This window comes from Gracilinanus agilis, chromosome X (genome assembly GCF_016433145.1).
Source record: "Gracilinanus agilis isolate LMUSP501 chromosome X, AgileGrace, whole genome shotgun sequence".
NCBI classification, from domain to species: Eukaryota; Metazoa; Chordata; class Mammalia; order Didelphimorphia; family Didelphidae; genus Gracilinanus; species Gracilinanus agilis.
This window is the reverse complement of record NC_058136.1, coordinates 29,522,870-29,542,740: the sequence shown is the minus strand read 5'-3', so window position 1 is coordinate 29,542,740 and position 19,871 is coordinate 29,522,870. Positions and strand designations below refer to the sequence as shown.

Below are 19,871 nucleotides of genomic sequence, written 5' to 3'. Positions count from 1 at the left end.
TAGTTGGATGCATTCACATCGCTCTATCTGTACTCAGATATCTCTTTTTGTCATCTTAAATCTCTCCTTAATCAATGGCTTCTTTCCTACCACTATATACAGTTAAGTTTTCTCTCATTTGACCATACCATTCTCTCAAACTATTGAACCACACCCCTCCTCCCTTTCACACTTGCTGTCTACATCTACTCACCTCCCAAGCCCTTGTAACTTGGGGCTTCTGACCCCATCAAGGAACTAAAACAGTTCTCTCAAGGGCTACCCATAACTGATTACCTTTCAAGTCCAGTGACTTCCTCTACTTGACCTCTCTGTAGTTTTTGCCATTGTTAACCATCAACTCCTCCTGAGTAGTCTCTTTTTCCTTAGCTTATAGGAAACTTTCCTACCTGTCTAACCATTCTTTAAGAGTCTCCCTTGATAGAGAGTCATCATTTTGCCCACTAATTACTGGTATCCCCCAAATTTATGCTATAGGCTCCTTTTCTCTTTATGTAATCTCTAGAAAATTAACTCCTATGGATTCAATCATTTCTACAACTCCCAAATCCATTTAGCAAATACTGAACTCTCTCATGAACTGAACTCTCAAATCACTCTCTGTGATGGTCATCTCCATGTTGTACTATAGATATCTCTCACTCAGCATGTCTAAAAGACATTGTATTTTCCCCAAAATCAAACCTTCTTCCAAACTCTCCTGTTTCTATCATCCTAATTAGACAGCTTAATAATTTTGGTATCATCCCTAACTCTCCTTTCCCCACCCCAATTTTTCCCCTCATCCATATAAACTGGGTTGCCGAGTCTTATAGATTCTACCTCCAAAACATCTGTTGCATCTGTCCCATTTGCCCCACTCATATGGGCTCTAATCTTAGTTTAGGACTTCATCATATCTCACCTGGACTATTGCAATATACTCTAGCTGCTATTACTGCATCTGTAATCCAGCATTCACAAAGCTACCAAACTGATATTCCAAAAACGAGTTATCTAATTACGTCATCCCACCCTACCTACCCCGACTTGCCCCACAAAAGAACAAACTTGGGGAGGTTCTGTACTGTCTCTAAAACAAAGTTGTAGCTTTTCAACTTGACATTTCAACCTTCCTCAGTCTGGCTCCAATATACCTTTATGACCTAATTTCACATATTTCCATTTACACATTCTATGTCCACTCTTCCTACTTCTCTCTCGTTGTACCCACCATTCAATTTCCCACTTCTGTAGCTTTGCAAGATTCTTCCCCATGCCTAGAATATACTCCCTCCTTCACTCCATTCTCCTACCTGGTTGCTAGTTTTATCTCTTTGTCAAATGTCGGTCTAAAACCGACAGGCATCCGGAAATAGCTACACTGAGAAGAGGCAACCACAACATTTCCATTTTGCATTTCATAAGAATTCATTTCATTATTTGGCTTTTTTCCCCTATAAGTCTCCCCAAAGAGCTAGTTAAAGGGGACATAGTCTGCATTAAAAGCAAAGCAAAAACCTCACCATGTGGCAAAGGGTAGCAAGGTAGGAAAGCATTCCCTTCTTTCTAACTCTTATGTATGTATTTATGTACGTATGTATGTACATATATTTATGGCTTAAAATCAACAAAGGGGCCACTTGTTTGTAATTAGGTTAGTTCAAATTTTAGTTTCCATTGGAAAGGTATGAAAAAAGGACTTATTTACTATTCCTGCTTTCCTTTTGGGTCCATTTCCCAATTTTGTTTACTTTTACCATAATTAGGTTTTATAATGTGAGAATTTTGAATACAATATAAGGATAAATACAGTTTTATGTATGAAAAGCACCAAAACGATTTTGAATTAAATGATCCTTTTCATATAGTTATCTTTCCTTCCTTAGGATTCTCACATTCAATTTAATTCAATTCAAACACTTATTAAGTGACTCCCTCCTGGCAATGAACAGTGCAAGACACTAAGGAAAAAAGGCAAGAACCTAGCATTGTATTAAAAAGGTTCTGCACAAAGAATAAAGGGAAATTAGAATTTAAAAAGAAGTAGTTAAAACTGGGGGGATCTGCAGCAAATTTCTCTTACAAAGGTCTAATATTTAAGACATAGGTATACATACATATATTGTATAAGTATGTATGCACACATGCATATACACATACACACATATATACATATATATGTATATATGTATATATGAGAACAAGAGCCATTCCCCCAAGAGATAAATGGTCAAAAAATATGAATAATTTTCAAAAGGAGAAATGGCAGCTATCAAGAACAAAGTTAAAAACTTCCAAATCATTAATAAGAGAAGTAAAAAAATAAAATAACTCTGAGGTCTCTCTTGAAACTCATCAAATTGTCAAATATGGCAAAAGAGGAGTAGACGAGAGAGGGGATGTGCATACCTTTTGACACAATGAGGCCATTATCAAGCCTACAACCCAAAGAGGTCAAAGACAGAGATAAAGGACCGTATGCACAAAATATTTAGAGTAGCATGTGTTTTTATTGCAGGAAGGAATGAAAAAGAAAGCGAGCACTGATCAAGTGGGAAGCAGATGAACAAATTATAATATATAAATGTAATTATAAGATATGGCATTATAAGAGAAACCTGGAAATATTTTAATGAACCAATGCGGAGTAAAGTGAGTAGACCCAGTATAACAATTTATACAATGAACTACAATTATGTCAAGAAAAACAACTGAATGATTTCAAAAATATGATCAACTCAATGAGCATCTTCAGAAGACTTGGGGATGAAACATGCTTCTAAGCTCTTGGCAGAGATGGACTAGAGGCAGAGAATGAGATGGACATTTTCAGACAAAACCAATGCGGGAATTTGTTTTGCTTGACTATATTCATTTGGTAGTAAGAAACAGCTCTTATTCTTTTTTAAGGAGCAGGAGAGTTGTGAGGGGAATGGAAAGAGAGTAATAGTGAAGCAAAACAAAAGAAGAAAAGAAAGAACAAGAGTGTCAATCAAGGACTTCACACAGAGAGGTGATCTGAAAGGGACACAGACAAAGTAGGGCAGTGTTGGGACTATGAAGATAAACATATTACATACTTTTTAAAAAAACCAAGCTGCACGTAACAGATTCATGGTTTCATATACAATCTTCCTTTTTCTGTTCTTCTGTGCATATGAAATTGTTCATGCTTGTTGATGTTTGTTAGGTTGATAATAAAAAGAGAAAGTTTTAACAAGAAACTTGCATTCCATTGGGAGGTTACAACATGGGCATAAATAAATAGATATGATGCAAGGTAAGCAGTTAATGAAGAAAGCAGAGGAGCCATATTTAAGGAGGGAGAGAAAAGTAACACCAAAGGTGATGAGAAAAGGCTTTGGGGAGGAGCTGGTACACTGAGGAGAAATATCTACAAGGCAGTAATGACAAAGGGAGTGTTTGTCAGCCATGGGATATGACTGGGTTGAACTGGAGGCTTCACGAAGAGAAATGATGTGAAATAAAGCTGGGGAAATAGGTTTCAGATTGGAGAGCATCTTCAGTACCAGGCCAAGAGGGTCACAAGAAGCCATGTAAGGTTTTTGAGCAGGAAAATGACATGGTCAATCCTGAGCTATTAGGAAAGATTATTGTGGCAGCTCTGTAAAGAATGCATGGGAAAATGGGGTCGAAGAAAGGGGAGACAGTCAGAGGGTCAGTCCAGTAATCCGAGTCAGCAATGAAGAGGACCTGGACAAGGGAGGGGACAGTGCAGAATGAGTACAGAGAAGGGCACTAATCTGGGAGCACCTAAATGATATTATTGTATATGACAATGATCTATATGTGACTTATTTCTCTCACTTGACTATCGCTTCATTAGGACCAGGCAGTGTCTTATGTTTTTATTGTTTCTCCCACAGCACTGGGCCTAGGATTTGGCACATGGCAAGCACTTTTTGTTGATTTTATTTTTGTGAATTTTGCCTTATGGTCAGAGTAAAAATAAAAAAATTATAAGAACAGTGAAACCCAGAATTCTCAGAAGCCATTCTGAAACCAACCAGAACCAGACTGGGTCTATAGAAATAAAACAGAGATTTGGTTAGTAAGATAATTCTGGGAAAACAGCCTCCTCCTTTGGAGGAGGAGTCAGTAGCAACTGCAATTGTCACTTATAAAAAGAATAGTTGCAAATATGCTTTTAATCACCAACAGATGCAAAGTAGAAATATAAGCTGTAGTAGAAATGTGGTGGAGAAAGTCCATAATAACCACAGCTCCCCAATGCTACCAGCATGGTCAATCATTCAGCCATCCCCTCCCAAAGTTCCTAGGCAAACTTTCTCCCTTCTTTTCACACTAGAGTGCAATCGTTTTCAATCTGTTTTGAAAAATTTGAAAATATAGATATGAGATCACTTGGATATAAAACCCAATGGAGCCTGAAATACATTTATATACACCTACACAATATGCACTCATTATATAGCACAGCAACCTCTGAATCCGACTAAATGTTCTTTTTTCCCTCAAGGGTCTTAGTAATCCTATTAAAGAGCAAGGTGTTATTGGCAGCCTTGGTTGAATACTTATAAACAGGATAAAAATGAAATTTCACTATTTCAATCAATTAATGGTTTCCTTTGAGTTGGACAGATCTTAACTTGCTATTGGAGATAATTGGTAGATTTCTTAAAGATAACCTTTACGGCCCTTATTTTCTGCATAAACTGGATCATAATTTCTCCATCATCAAGGAAATGCATTTTCCAAGTATTTTAGGCTATAAATTACATTTCTGGTTTGTGACTCATGACTAACAGCACTCTTTCTGAAGTTCTTTGCCTCTCATTACTTCAGGAAATGTATACCTTGCTTCTTTTGGTTCTAATGCTTTCCTTTAAAAAATCAGGAGGCTGGGGATCATTCTACTGCAAGGCTAATTTACTAATATATTATGTTTTTACTTAAGAAAATCAGCTGAAGACTTTACATTTAAAGGGCCAGTTTTTATGTTTGCTGATAACACAAAAAGAGTTTGAGCTTTAGAAGTGTATTGTTTGTTTGTTTCCTTCTTTAACATTCCCCATTCTGGCATTAACTAGAAGTGGGAAACTACAAATCTCTATCATCCTTTTGAAATAATTTTTATCAAAGAATTATCATAAGGTTGGTGGATAATTAAGAGTTTGAGAGGAAGGGAGAGGGAAAAACTCTTGTTCACAAGAATTAGCCTTAATTGGGGTGGGAGAGCAAGAGGGTACACTTCTGGGATATAAGAAACTTCTGGTATACAAATTCCCCCTTACCAAAGCAGATCAGAAACTCAAGTATTGCTCAGCGCCTTAGAGAGCTGCCTGAAGGCAATGTGTGATGAAATAACTGGCCCATGGTCATATGAATGGAATATGTCAGAGACAGGACTTGAACTCAGGTCTTTCTAACTGTTAAGGCCAGCCACTAAGCTGTGATGATTCTCATAGATTCTCATAAATGTGCATAAAACGTGGAACTGTTGAAGTCAAAAGGGAAGAGAGAATGAGAGATAGGTGGAGAAAGAGACGACAAGGGCAGAGAAAGACAGGCCAAATATGCTGCATAGATAGGGTAAACCTTATGAGGTACCTGCAGTTCAGTGGAGCTACCATTTTCCCAAAATATCTTATCCTAAGCTTTGCTATTTCAGAACTTTAAAACTTGAACCCTCCTTTCTCTGGATGCTTTTTTTAACCTTACCTTACCTTCTGTCTTAGAATTGATAGTTAAGTATTGGTTCCAAGGCAGAAGGGCAGTAAGGGTTAGGCAACTGGGGTTAAGTGACTTGCCCAGGGTCACAGAGTTAGGAAGTGCCTAAGGCCAAATTTGAACCCAGGACCTTTCTTCTCCGGGCACGGATCTCAGAAGGTTGAAGGTTTACATTAAGAATTTAGAGAAAGGGACCTTCTACCGAGATATTACATCAGACCTGTTACAATTAGCTGGATCACAGCTTATCTGACAGTATCTTTGGTGAAATGTGGTTAACATTTCTATCTTTTAACTATTCCAAAATAGTTTTAATGATTAATGCTTTTAGATATAATTTAAGATCTAGTACTGCTAAATGTCAAATTATACTAAAAAGCAATAATAGACACATTTAGTATTGATTAAAATAACAGAAAAGTCAATCAGATTAGTTACATGACACACAGAAGCAAAGAGACATAGCAGTAGAAAATTAGATAAACCCCAAGACTCCAACAATTAGGGGAAGGACTCACTATTTGACAAAAAGCACTGAAAAAACTCGAAAGCAGTTTGGCAGAAACCAGGTTTAGACCAACAGTCACACCACATACCATAATAAGATCCCAGTGTATATATTACCTAGATATCATAAATAGAAGCAAAGAATACCTTTCACAAATACAAATATGTGAAAAGTTTATGACCAAACAAGGGATATAGGAGATCACAGAAGATAAAACAAGACAATTTCAATAACTTATAATAGACATTTTTTGCAAAAAAACAAAAATTCATGCATCTAAAATCAGAAGGGAAACAGGCTGGGGAAAAATCTTTACAGCATGTTTATATAATAAAGGTCTTATATTCAATATATAGATGGAACTAATTCCAACATATAAGAAAAAGAGCCATTCCCCAATTGACAAATGATCAAAGGATATGAATAGGTACAGCTTAAAGGAAGAAAACTAAATTATCAAATAGGCATATAAAAATGGTCCAAATTACTAGTCACTTGAAAAATGCAAATTAAAACAATTCTTAGGTTCCAATTTGTACCTATAAAGATTGGCATAGTTGACAAAAAAAAAAAAAAGAAAAATTACAACTGGTAGAAGGACTTTGGAAAGAAAGGAACACTATACCCATAAAGTCACTAAACCATACATACCTTTGATCCATGGATAGCACTACTATGCCTATATCACAAAGAGAACAAACAAAGAGGAAAAGGACCCATACAAACCATTTTATTTTCTTGGATCCCCTTGTTTCAGTAACAAACTAGAGGAAAATGGGTACTAATCAATTGGGGAATGGCTGAACAAATTATGGTATATGAATATATAATAGAAATATTATTGTACCATAAGAAATAATGAGTGATAGTTTCAGAGAAACCTAGGAAGACCTGCTTGAATCAATTCAGAGCGAAAGGAGCAGAACGAAGAGAACAATTTATACAATAACAACAGTGCAAGGAAAAACAATTTTGAATGACTTAAGAACTCTGATCAATGCAATGACTAACCATTATACCATAAGATCAATAGTGCCACAACCTAACTACTTCTTGACGATTCAATAATGGACTTAGGGTGAAAAATGAGTTGAAATGAAAATGTACTGAAAAACACATTTTCAGACGTGGCCAATGCATGGATTTCTTTTGTTCGACCATGTATATTTGTTAAAAGGGATTTGTTTTTTTTTGTTTTTCCAATAGTGGGGTGAGGGGGAGTGGTAAAATAAGGTAGGGAAAGGGGAGAATTACCAATAGGATAGGGTACTAATCCCATGGTTTCATTGGCATGGGGAATGCTGGCATTAAGAAACTCTTTCTATCAATACCAGGAAGCACATTCTATGCAACCTTCTTAGCCCAGAGCACTTGACACAGGTTACTATATGGCAAAGTCAGAATTTGAACCCAGGTCTTCCTGGCTCAGAGGCTGCTCTTTTTCCAGTATACCACAGCTGACTCTCAGTTGCTTCACCCCGTCTCATACCACTTCCAAAAGTCATTGAAGTATTTTTAAAAAATGCACAGAAGAGAACAGAAGAAAGTTCAGAAGGAAAAAACAGACAACCAGGTCAGACTTTAAAATAACAAATCAAATTTATTCCATATAGTTTTTAAAAAGCAATTTGTATTAATAGATAGGTTTGGTGTTATAAATAACCATCTTTTCTCTGTTCATTTGTGCATATGGAAATGCTCATTTGGGGTGTTTAAATACAGAATAAAAGTGTTTTCTTCATCTAATTTTATTCTGCATATACAGTATGTATCGATGTATGAATATATGTGCATATACATAATATGTAGAACATAAATAAAAATATATTTAACATGGCTGGCCTCCTAATACCTCCCCTAAATGTACTATAGTCTCGCTTGGCATTACATGTTTTAGGACAGGATATTTCTGTAAGCTAAGAACACCCAGATTCTGTTATGTTAACTTAGTGTGAACTTCAGAGAGTTACATTCTGTGACTTAGTCCCTACAATCAGGAGGTAGTATGCTGTATAGCAATCTACCGGCCCCTGATATTTTATACTTATATACATATATGTATGTGCACATGCATATATGCATATCTATTTATACCTACATACACGTAACACACATATACAGATATATGTATATACACCTATCGAATATATGTATAACATGTATTATATGTAACATATAACATATATACATATACACATCTTCTTAAAACCTTCTAGCGTAATTAGCATTTGGGGAACCATGTTGGAGCAAAGTTTTAAGTCTTAGTAATTAGAAATGTTTTATTCTAGAGTCAATTTGGCAAGACGGGAAAACAGAAGAGACCCAAGGGAGGCTGTATAATCTCCAGCAGAGATAATTAAGAAGAACAGGTTCCTACCTGTGTAGGCCTGGTAAAATATGATTCTGTTTGAAGACAGAGAAGAGAACCAAATGACTTCAGGGGCTTTAGGAAAGTCCTCATTTTCATTCACTGATACTATTCTATTTGGATCGCATCAGTTATCTGCATGTTGACAGGCCTGCTATCTCCCTTGGCTAGATTTTAAGCTCCCTGAGGGCAGAAACAATTTCACTTTTTTCCTTTACATCTCCAGAACCCATTACACTATGTGGCACATAGTAGGGATTTGTTATTCTGTCTTTTTGTTTGAGTTCCAAGTTTATTAAAATACTTGATGCTGTGGAAAGATCTTAGAGCACTAATGCAACTTAAGATTCTTTTTTTTTAATTTATTAGGAATTATAGAGTGTGTAAAAGAGAAAAAAGTAGGCATGTAAAGGATGACCGTTTGTTTTTTAAAGTTATTATAAAACGGGCCATACAGAAAGTGAAATACAGAGGATCCCTCACTTAATTAAGGTACTGCAGAGATAGGAACTCGACCTGTGATTTTGCTGGTTTTGGAAACTCTCTGGTCAAGAAATTCTCTCCACCAATGCAGGCTCACGTATCTCCTGCAACTAATAGGCTCGAAGACTTGTCTGAAGCACTGAGAAGTGAAGTAACTTGTCCAGTGTCACACAATAAGTATCGTCGGAAGCAGAACTGGAATCCAGGTCTTACTGGTTCTGAGGCTGCCCCTTGATCCATTATCAAATGAGATCATACTTGGAATAACAAAGTGTTTGGCAGAGTGCCTGATAAATAAAAGCAGGTGCTATATAAATGCTTAATTCCCTGTTCCCCTATGCCCCACTGCCTCTCAACTAATGCATCAGAGATAGGCTCATTAGGTCACATTTCTTCACTTAAAATGAGAGATTTAGGCAGTAATTCAGAGAATTAAATGTTTGGAGGATAAACCTACCAGTCTATGCAACTGAATTTCCTCGAGTCTCTATTAAACAAGGAGAGTCCAAATATAATGAAATAAAGAGAAAAATGGTGGCTTCTAACTTGCTGAAAGGCCTGTGTCCTATATGCCTCAGCCTACGATGATCCCAAATATTTGTTCTTCTTCTCTTCCTTGCCACTTTCCCACGGCTAGGATGGACTTTCTGCCACTCACCTATAACCATTATCGATTCCTGACTTTTAGGCGTATAACAGCCAGGATGGGGAAGCGCCTCAAGGCCAGGCCAGAGAAAGACTGCTGGAAGAAGGTGGGAGTATTTAGTCTGGAAAAGAGGTGACTCCGGAAAGACAAGTATTTGAAAGGTTGCCACGTGCAGGGGGGAAGAGACTTAGTCTGTTTGGTCTTGAAAGACAGAAACAGACAGAAGTCACAAAGAAATTTAGCCTTTATGCAAAGAAAAACCTACTAACAATTAGGGTTCTCGAAAGGGAAGTGGGGCCTTTGAGCAGTGGTGATTTCGGACACATCACTGGAGGTCTTCAAGCAAGTTAAATAACCATTTGCTGGGTTTGGTGTAACAGGGATTCCTAATCACAAATGGGCTGTACCTTCCAACTCTTGAGATTTTGTGATTGTGGTTCTAAGCTTTGAAGCAAATATTGAACACATATTAACACAAGCACATGCATTCACACGTGTGTGGGCACACACACACATGCATGTGTCTACAAAACAACCCTAGAAGAGTCTCCCATCTACTGCTTGATTATAGAGGAGAAAGGATGGAACTTCCCTTCAAAGAAAACCAGTCAGTATTGGGAAAGATCATAAGTTAAAAAATCTAAGAGGAAAAGAATGCTGACTGATAATAATTCTGTGGCCTTGGGTTACACTTAAAAAGTTTAAGTTTAGAAAGTGTAGATACGGCTGATACCCAGGCCACATAGGCTGGTGGGGTTGCAGCTATGGAGATAGCTTAGAAGCTTCCTGAAAGGTTGTAAGGTTTTTCTACCTTATTTGATAAATAGCCTAGTGTCTGTGAAACTATAATGAGGTAAAATATAATGGTGATTGCCCTCCTTTCCTCCCACATCCTGTCACAATCACATGTCACCTGCTTCTTGCTGGGGGCCATTACTCACTTGAATGGGGCACAAGGGCCTGAATTTCAGAATATGACCCTTCCTTCCAAATCCAGGCCTAGGAACAAGGGCCTTTTTCTACCTGGGATTATGTCACTACCACAACAACCTGTTACGAAGTTGTCCAGGTCATGTTAGAAATCATAGTACCACAGGCTTAGAGCTCAAAGAAAGAGCCTTGGAGATCATCTCCTTCAATTCCATCATCTGACATCCAAAAAACCAGGCCCAGAATGGAAGTGACTTGTCTATGACTCCAAGCCTGGTGCTTTCACAACTATAGCCCATTGCCTCATGTATGCCCCTGATGACATACTTACCTGGTTCACCACTGTAGTATCGAGACAGATGGCAACATCGCCAATATTGATAAGAGACCTCGAACTTAAAGGCACATGTTCATACATTTTTCTAAAAACTAAAATGTTCTGAGGAATTCAAAGGACCCAAAGCTTCCTCCCTCATCCCCACACCTATTCCCAAATTCTGGCAAAGAAAATTTAATTTTGAAAAGTATTTCTTTTTTATTACATCTTATTTTTTTCCAACAAACTCATTTAAAGACGGCACATAAAACCAGTTTGTTCTATGAACATAGCTGTTGTGTTTTCTCCAAATAGATGCCATGATACATCTATACACACATACATATATATGTATATGACACATACATATACATATATATACACACACGTACACAAATATACACAACAGCACACATATATATCCTCTACAGGTAGAGGAAGGAAAAAATTGTGAAAGGATTCCACCATTAACATCATGAAAACATCTAGGTCAGCTGACCTTAAAAGCACCTTCTTCATTCAGCTTTACAGAGAATTCTGAGACTGAATCAAGAACTGCTGACACAACCAGCAAAACTTAGTACATCTCCACCAAATAAACAACTTGCTAACTGACCCAACATTCGGGTCTGCACCTCTGCTTTCACTAAAAACTTGCTTTGCCCCCAATTCACCACTGCTTCTAAGGACAAGAGTAGAGGAGATTAGAGGACCTGGGCCAGGAAGGCAGGAGCCTTAGATAGCCCCTAAGCCAAGTCCTTCCTTTTTTAGAGGAACAAACTGAAGCCCAGGGAGGGGAAGAGCCTGGCTCATCACACATTTTCATAAGCATCAACAGCCTAAGAGTCCCATTTCAGTCTCCAAACCCACGACCCTTTCCCCTGCCCCACTCACAGGAACAAAATTCTTTTTCATCAAAACATTGAACGATTTTCCATGAACAGAAAATGTCATTTAGACAAAGACTCCTAACAAGCACCCACATACACATCCCCACTCCCAGCAAAAAGGAGTTGGAAAAACCTAATGTAGGTCAGGATAAGAAGCCAAAGTCAATTCTGTTTGCTGTAATAATCTCAATGCAACAATCATTGGAAATAACTATTTACCGGAATCAAACCAACCATGAAATCCACCTATCTATAGCACTCCATCTTTTTAAGGTCATCTCCTAGCCAAGATAATTATTAGCCACCACAATAACTGATTGGACCTCTCCTCCTTGACCAGTGATTTTCAAAGAGCACTCCATCCTCCAAACAGCTGCTAACGACAGGGAAAAGGGTTGTCTCTCCATGGATTTCACTGATTCAGAGGAGAGACAGACCTCGCCATTTACATTTTTATAAAGTCTTCACAGGCTGCCTCACTAAAAATCAAAGCAGCAGAAATTGTGAAGGAGAGCCAATCCCTTGCTGAGGGAGTGCTCAGGCAGCAAACTGCACCTCTGAGACAATAAGTCTCACAAGTCGCTTTCGAAACCTTGGTGTTCTCCCCAAAGAACAAGAAAATTTCTCCTGAAACCCACATGGCCAAAATGCAGTTGCAATATTTATTTCATTTGTGAAATAGATTTCTCCTGGCAATGATTTAGTTGCTTTAAAAATAGATTATACGTTGATTAGTCGTAAAAACGTGTAACAAGCAATCCGTTTGTGTAAAAAAAGTAAATTGCATGCATATGCAGCTACCTTGTAGGGTTCCCCAAAAAGACTGAAACCTGAAGCAAAGAGATCCTCATCTTGCTGAACTTCTTGAGAACGCCGTTCCCATTCTTTTCTTTTAAGTGCATTCCGGTCCTGATCATAGTGACTGGAAAGAAAAGAAAATGACAAAAAAAGGACTCGTTACAAATGCGAGTCATTTAAGTTTCACTAGTTATCAACAAACACCCCAAAATATGAAGCCGGGCTCCCACAAAGAAATGCTACAGAAAGAGAATATAATCCTCCGCCTGGCCCCCAACTGAATTTCAGGTCTGAGGCACTCTTCAAAATAAAAAAGAGCAATAAGATTGTATTCAAGAAATTGGCGTTACCATTTCACTGTGCCTCTGGTCTCTCCTTTGCCCTCTGCCTTTACATTGAGATGCTTCCTGAAAAGGGACGTACCCTGTCTGAAATTCTACTCCATCAAATCCTTACACTCCTCTTCCAGTCTCAAAACTATCAGGGAAGGGAAGCTTTCTGGGGGGAAGTTGTGGCGGGAAGAGGTGAGTTGGAGAATGATAACACAAAAACAAACTACTTAAAATTGATCAGCCCCTTCATTTTTCCCCCTTCCAGCCTTTTATTCCGACCAGCCTACAAGTCTTCTGGGGACTTTCTAAACAAAGCCGGGGTTTGGCTAGAAGTAACAACGATTAATGTGGAAAAGGGTATTTCTATTATTGGAAAGACTCGAATGCTCACAAGGGACAAAAGCTTTCTAAAGCCTGACTGTTTCTTGGACCCTCTTTGCTTTTAGGGATTTCCTACTGGACAAAAAACAAAAAAGACTGAAGCCTTTGAAGATAAATGTATGTGTTTTGGCTATATAAGCAGAGAAACCTTTAACTAGTTAAAAATCTAACTATTACTATATTTTAATTATTTTTCTTTCAATGAGATAATCTCTTTCACCTAGATCAGTGATTCCCAAAGTGGGTCTACTGCCCCCTGGTGGGTACTGCAGTGATCCAGGGAGGCGGTGATGGCCACTGGTGCATTTATCTTTCCTATTAATTGCTATTAAATTTTTTTAAAAATTTAATTTCCAAGGGCTAAGTAATATTTTTTCTGGAAAGGGGGCGGGAGGTCAAAAAAGTCTGGGAACCACTGACCTAGATTATAATATTTGAAACCTTTGAACTAGGTATCAAGCAAAGGGTGTTTTTAAGGGAAGGGTGGGGTCAGCTTGGAGCTTTAACCTTAGCAAAAACAACAAAGTAAAAATAATGGGAGCGATGGTCTTTGGGGATGGAAGAAACATATCTTCCTCATCTCAAAAGAGAGATAAGGAGCACCAAAGTAAGGAACTAACCCGGGGTCCTGCAGTTCCGCCCCTAAAATTGCTCACTGTTTATTTTATATTTGCTTATCCAAGTACATGCTGTTTTCTCCTTAAGGGATGAACAGTATCATTATTACATGTCTCCCAAGCACCAAGTTCAGTGGTAGTACCCAGTAAGCATGTAAGAAATCCCAGGTGAATTTCAAGAGATGAATTGACGTGGAATACGTCCTATGCTATAAGAAGTGGTTCCTGTGTCAGGTCATTTTGTTTTTATTTGTGAGGGTTTTGTTCCAAGGAATGTACAGTGATGTAGGGATGTCCCTGAAGAGCTATTTTTGCTGAAGATACTTCATCTCAATGGTATTCTGGAATAACGGCATTTGAACTGCAGGGTCTCTTTTCTGGTCATCATTTCTGAAGTTGTCATAGTGATAAAAACTAAAATTCTCAACCCCAGGTCTTTTGATGAGTCTCTGGTTCCATACATAGTCAGATGGACTCTTAGAGTCAGTCTACACGATGATATTTATCAGCTGTGTGACCCCTGGTCAAGTCACTTCATCTCTTTGACTCTTTCCTCATCAGTAAAATGAGAAAAAAGCACTAGCATCTCACTCACAAAGTGGACCGGAAGGATCGAAAGGGATGAAATACATAGAGTGCTTTGCCAAATATTACAATTGTCATTAATAGGATAATTATCAGTTACTTTGTAAGCCTCCCTCCCATTGTCTTTCCTTATCCACTGCCTCCTATTTTCATGTATATGTTTTCTTTTCCTATACATGGTCATTCAAAAACGATCTGGAAAGTCTGGTCTTCTGCATAAATAATCTTTCATTTTGTCCTGGGGAGGGGGAAGAAACGGCAAACCCTGATGTGATTTCAGACAAGCAAGCAAACACGTGCAGGAAGGTTTCATGGTATGGATGATGCCAGAGACAGGTGGAGGGACTTCTAACTATGCTACAGAAGGTAGTGTTCACACCAAGCCTAGCCTTCCTTCAATCCATGCTTCTGGGTGGGCAGGAGCCCTAAGTGAGAATGCTAATAAGAGCTCATCTCAAGTCTAGATACTGGATCCTGTTGACCTTCTTTAAAGCAAGTGTGTCATCTCAGAGCTTGATGATTCCCATCAGGTACAGTCTCTAAGTCTTAGAGAGGGAACGCCAAGATCCAATAGCCCAGTTTCTGGACATGTTCCCATCCATTTCTACCCAGGGAAGGTGCAAGGGAGGAACCACTAAGGTGCAGTAACATCAGTCTATACAAATGTGTACCACTCACTAACATACTTCAACAGCATTGTTCACATCCACAAACTTTGGGATTAGAGAGCAGATTAAAAACCAATTCCCAACGTTAGCAATAACTGACATTTATAGAGCGCTTTGATGTTTGAGAAATAAAACAAGCTGAATAAAGATGAAGAAACCGAGGCCCCAAAGCAAATAAATCCTGGGATCACAGAACTGATAAGATCGTATTTGGAGAGCTTAAAGGGTACTTAGAAATCACGTCTCATTTTACAGATGAGGAAACTGAGGTCTAGACACATGACCAAGCTCACAAGACTAATATAAAGATCAGGACAAAACTGAACTCATATGTCTCCTCACTCTAAGTCCTGCACCCTATTCATGCTACTGCCCGTCAGTGGAAATGCTGTCTCAGAGGATCAGTACCTTGAGATTAGAATACCATCAGGGCAGATAATTCTGCTCTCCCGCAACACAACAAAAAGTCGCATTGCTCCTGAGTAATGAGCACAAGATGTCACTTTCCAAGCTGTCTGTTCATTTTGCGCACCTGACAGGCACTGGTGACATGCTGAGAGATCACATTTAATTCTCTCATGAAAAGGAGTGAAGCATTTTGGTCTTTTGGTGTACAAACTACCTTCCTTTCCCTTGGAGGGAAGAGAGATAATTAAAACGCTGAAGGAAAAAAAAGAAAGAGCAAAAAGAAGACTCTGTACCTGGTCTAGCATGGATGACCCTGGCTGAGGGAAGCAAGCAGGGCCATGTCTGTGCTGTCCGCCCACATGTGATTGGTTCAGAGGCTGTGGGCTGCATTTGGCATCTGTTAATTAACTACCAAATTCCAGATGACAATCAGAAAAGCAGACTGGAGCCCATGCACACCGATGTTATCTGGTGCTAGCAAAATTGACTGCGACATTTTTTTCCTCTTCTCCATATAACAAAGAGCAGTGAATTCTCATATCTCTAGTGAGAATGAATTGAATCTCCATAGAGTTCTGCTGCTCTTGGAAGATAACCAAACATCTACAACTTTTTTTTTTCCTTTTTTGCCCAGCATGAGGCTGTAATGAAAGCTTCACATGGCGAGCTATAATGAGGCCTGAGCTGCACAGTGATGAGGCTTTTCCAGGGGAGAAAGTCACTGATTTCTGACTGAAGCCACAATTCTGAATTTGAAGCACCAGCTAATTAAAACCACAGCTATGTATTTAGCCTCTTGTTATACCTACTCAATTAAATAAAGTTCCTACAATCTGGCAGCAGACTGGGTTTGAACCTGGATGTGCTGCTGAAACTACAGGAAAGCATGTGTATGTCCCATGATGATCAGACACTGCAAGCTTGGTTTCAAAAGGAAAAAGAAAGGCCTTAGCGCCACAAAGAAATGTTCAGATCTGAAATGAGAGTTAATAATCAGATTATCAAGCTGACGAGAATAGGATCTGTGACTAAACGATACAAAAAACTTGAGAGACTGAGTGAACCAACTCATTGGGATTTTCCTGGTTTGAGAAAAGAATTTAATACTCACTTGTAACATCTTCTGATATGCTGATAACTCATCTTTTTAATCTGATATATTGATATCTTTCATTGTAACAAGGGACCAAAATTAGGAAGTCCAAGTTAACTCTCACTTAACCTTGGTTTCTTTTTTCTGATAATCATTTTCAAAGGCACTGCCTTTTGTGGACAAACATTCTCTTAGCACATGGGGAAAAAAAGGCAGCAAGAATATATAGATCTCAGAGGTTTGCATTTTCCCTCATTTTTTATTCTGATAAAAGACTTCAATTGGAATTTCATCATTTGAGAACTAGATCTGAAAGAACAGGAAGGGGCCTTACACATAAACTAGTCAAGTCCTTCCTCTAATAAAAATGAGGAAAGGAAGGCTATGGGCCTCCAGAGTAGAGGCCAAACCTGCCCTAAGTTTCGCTCATTGGAGCTAGAAGTAGTAACCAATATTAAGCACCAGAAGCCAAGATGGGGCTTAGTAGCAGCAAAAACTGAAAGTGCTCTGACAATTCTTTCAAACTAATGTTTAAAAAGAGCCTCAAAACGACAGGAGTCAAAAACTAACAGCAAGACAGAGTGAGTGGGCTCTCTTGCTGAACACAAATTGAAAGGTAGATAAAGAGAGTTGATTTTCACGGGATGAGAGGGGACAAGAAGCAAAACTACATACAGATGGGTACTAGCCCACCACACCCCTGCCCTATTTACTTTGCCAGGTTTTGAGCCTAGGCATAGCCCAACTTCAGGATCCCAGGACCCTGCCTACACCAATAATGGAGCACTTTACACCCAAGACCCACCCCTTGAAGACTCAAGCCCTGGCACCACCAATCAATGAGGCCCAGAAGTCTTTGGTGCTTGGCCCTTTCAAGCCTGCACTGTGATGAAGTCCTTTGCCCCAGGGAAAAATAACTCAGAACTCCAAGTGCACAGGCCAAAAAAAGACTGAGAAGATGAGCAAACAGCAAAAGAAACAACTAACCCAAGAAAATTTCTATGGACACAAAGAACAAGGCACAGAGTCAATAGGAGGCCGTGAGATCTCTAGCAAAACTGCAAAGAAAAATGGAAATTGGTCTCAGGCACCAGAAGAACTCAAAAAGGATTTCAAAAATCAACTAAGACAGAACAAAGAAAAATAAAGAAAGGAAACTGACAAGAATGCAAAAAGGAAATATCTTAAAAAGCAAAATTGGTTAACTGGAAAAAGAGGAGCAAAAATTCAATAAAGAAAAGAGTTCTATGAAAAGTAGGATGGTCCAAATGGAAAAGAAGGATCAAAAGTTTAGGGAAGAAATTCATTCTTTAAGAATCTAAATTGGGCAAATCAAACCTAATGATTTCATAAGACATCAAGAAACAACTGAACAAAATCAAAAGAATGAAAAAATAGAAGAAAATATGAAGTACCTCACTGAAAAAACAACTAAGTTAGAAAACAGATCTCAGAGAGACAATTTAAGAATTATTGGACTACCTGAAAGTCATGACAAAAAAAGGACTGGACATCATATTACAAGAAATTATCAAAGAAAACTGCCCTGATATTCTTGAACAAGAGGGTAAAAGAGAAATTGAATGAATCCCCAGATCCTGTAATAAATCCCCAAATGACAACTCTCAGGAATGTTACAGCAAAGTTCAAGAGCTCCTAGGAGAAAATGCTGCAAGCAGCTAGAAAGGAACAATTCATATATCATGGAGTCTCAGTCAGGATTACACAGGATCTGGCAGCTTCCACATTAAAGGACCAGAAGGCTTGGAATATGATATTCTGGAAGGTAAGGGAACTGGGTTTACAACCAAGAATCATATACCTATCAAAAGGTACTGCATTCTTTCAGGAGAAAGTATGGTCATTTAATAAAATAGAAAATTTTCAAACATTCCTGAAGGAAAGATCAGAATTAAACAAAAATTTGATTTCCAAATACAAAATTCAAAAAGAGCATAAAAAAGTAAATAAGATAGAGAAAAATTTAAGGATTTCAATAAGGTCAAATATTTCATATTCCTATAAGGAAAGATGATATCTGTAACTCTTGAAAAATTTTATCACTATCATAGTAGTTAGAAGAAATATATATAGAGAGAGGGTGTGGTAGTAAGCTATTTAGGATGATATGCAAAAAATCTAGGGTGAAAAAGAGGATTGAACTAAGAGAAATGGGAAGAGAGAAGCAAAATGGGATAAATTATGTCACACAAAGAGAAGCAGGTGTGGAGGGAACTATTACAGTGGAGGGGGAAGATGAGGGTAATACTGGAAAATTGGCTCAGAGAGGGAAGAATATCCAAATTCATTGGGGTATAGAATCTCATCCCACCCTATAAAGAAGAAGGGAAATAAGAAAGAGGGTGGTGGAGAGAGGAGTAATATAAAGGAAGTAAAAAGGGGGAGGGTGATTAAAAGACCCTATAGAAAAGTAAAAGGGGAATAAGAAGGGTAGTGGTAGGCAGGGGAGTAATATTAGGGTGGGGGAATGGGAAAAGAGGAAAAGGAGAAAGAGGAGTATTAATTGAGGAAAACAAGATGGAGGGAAATACACATATGGTAGTCAAAACTTGAGAATGTAAATGAGATGAACTCACTGAAACAGAAGCAGATAGCACAACGCATTAAAAACCAGAATCCTATGACAGATTGTTTACAAGAAATATATTTGAGGCAGGTAGACACATACAGAGTAAAGGTAAAAGTCTGGAGCAGAATCTATTAAGACTTCAACTGAGTCCAAAACAAAGCAGAAGTAGCAATTATGATCTCGGACAAAGATAAAGCATAAATAGATCTGATTAGAAGAGGTAAGGAAGGTAGTTAAATCTTGATAAAAGGTAGTATAGACAATGACAAAATAGCAGTACTAAACACATGCACCAAATGGCATAGCATACTGATTTTTAAAGGAAAAACTAAAGGAGCTTAATGATGAAATAGAGAGTAAAACTATACTAGTTAGGGACCTCGACCTTCCCCTATCACAACTAGATCAATCTAACCAAAAAAATAAATAATAAAGAAGCAAAGAAGTAAATGAAATTTCAGAAAAGTTAGATTTAATGGCTATCTGGAGAAAAATGAATTGGGATAAAAAGTAATATACCTTATTTTCAGAAGCATCTGGTGTGTGTGTGTATATATATATATA

General features: G+C 38.2%; 1 protein-coding gene across 1 annotated transcript in view; it reads right to left on the bottom strand.

Annotated features, from left to right (window-relative positions):
* AFF2 (AF4/FMR2 family member 2) overlaps window positions 1-19,871 on the bottom strand; it is a 365,980-nt gene that overhangs the window by 298,715 nt on the left and 47,394 nt on the right. The window contains exon 2 of the mRNA XM_044682529.1: window positions 12,637-12,757. Within this exon, the coding sequence (XP_044538464.1) occupies window positions 12,637-12,757 (121 nt within the window). The remainder of the gene's footprint in view (window positions 1-12,636; window positions 12,758-19,871) is intronic.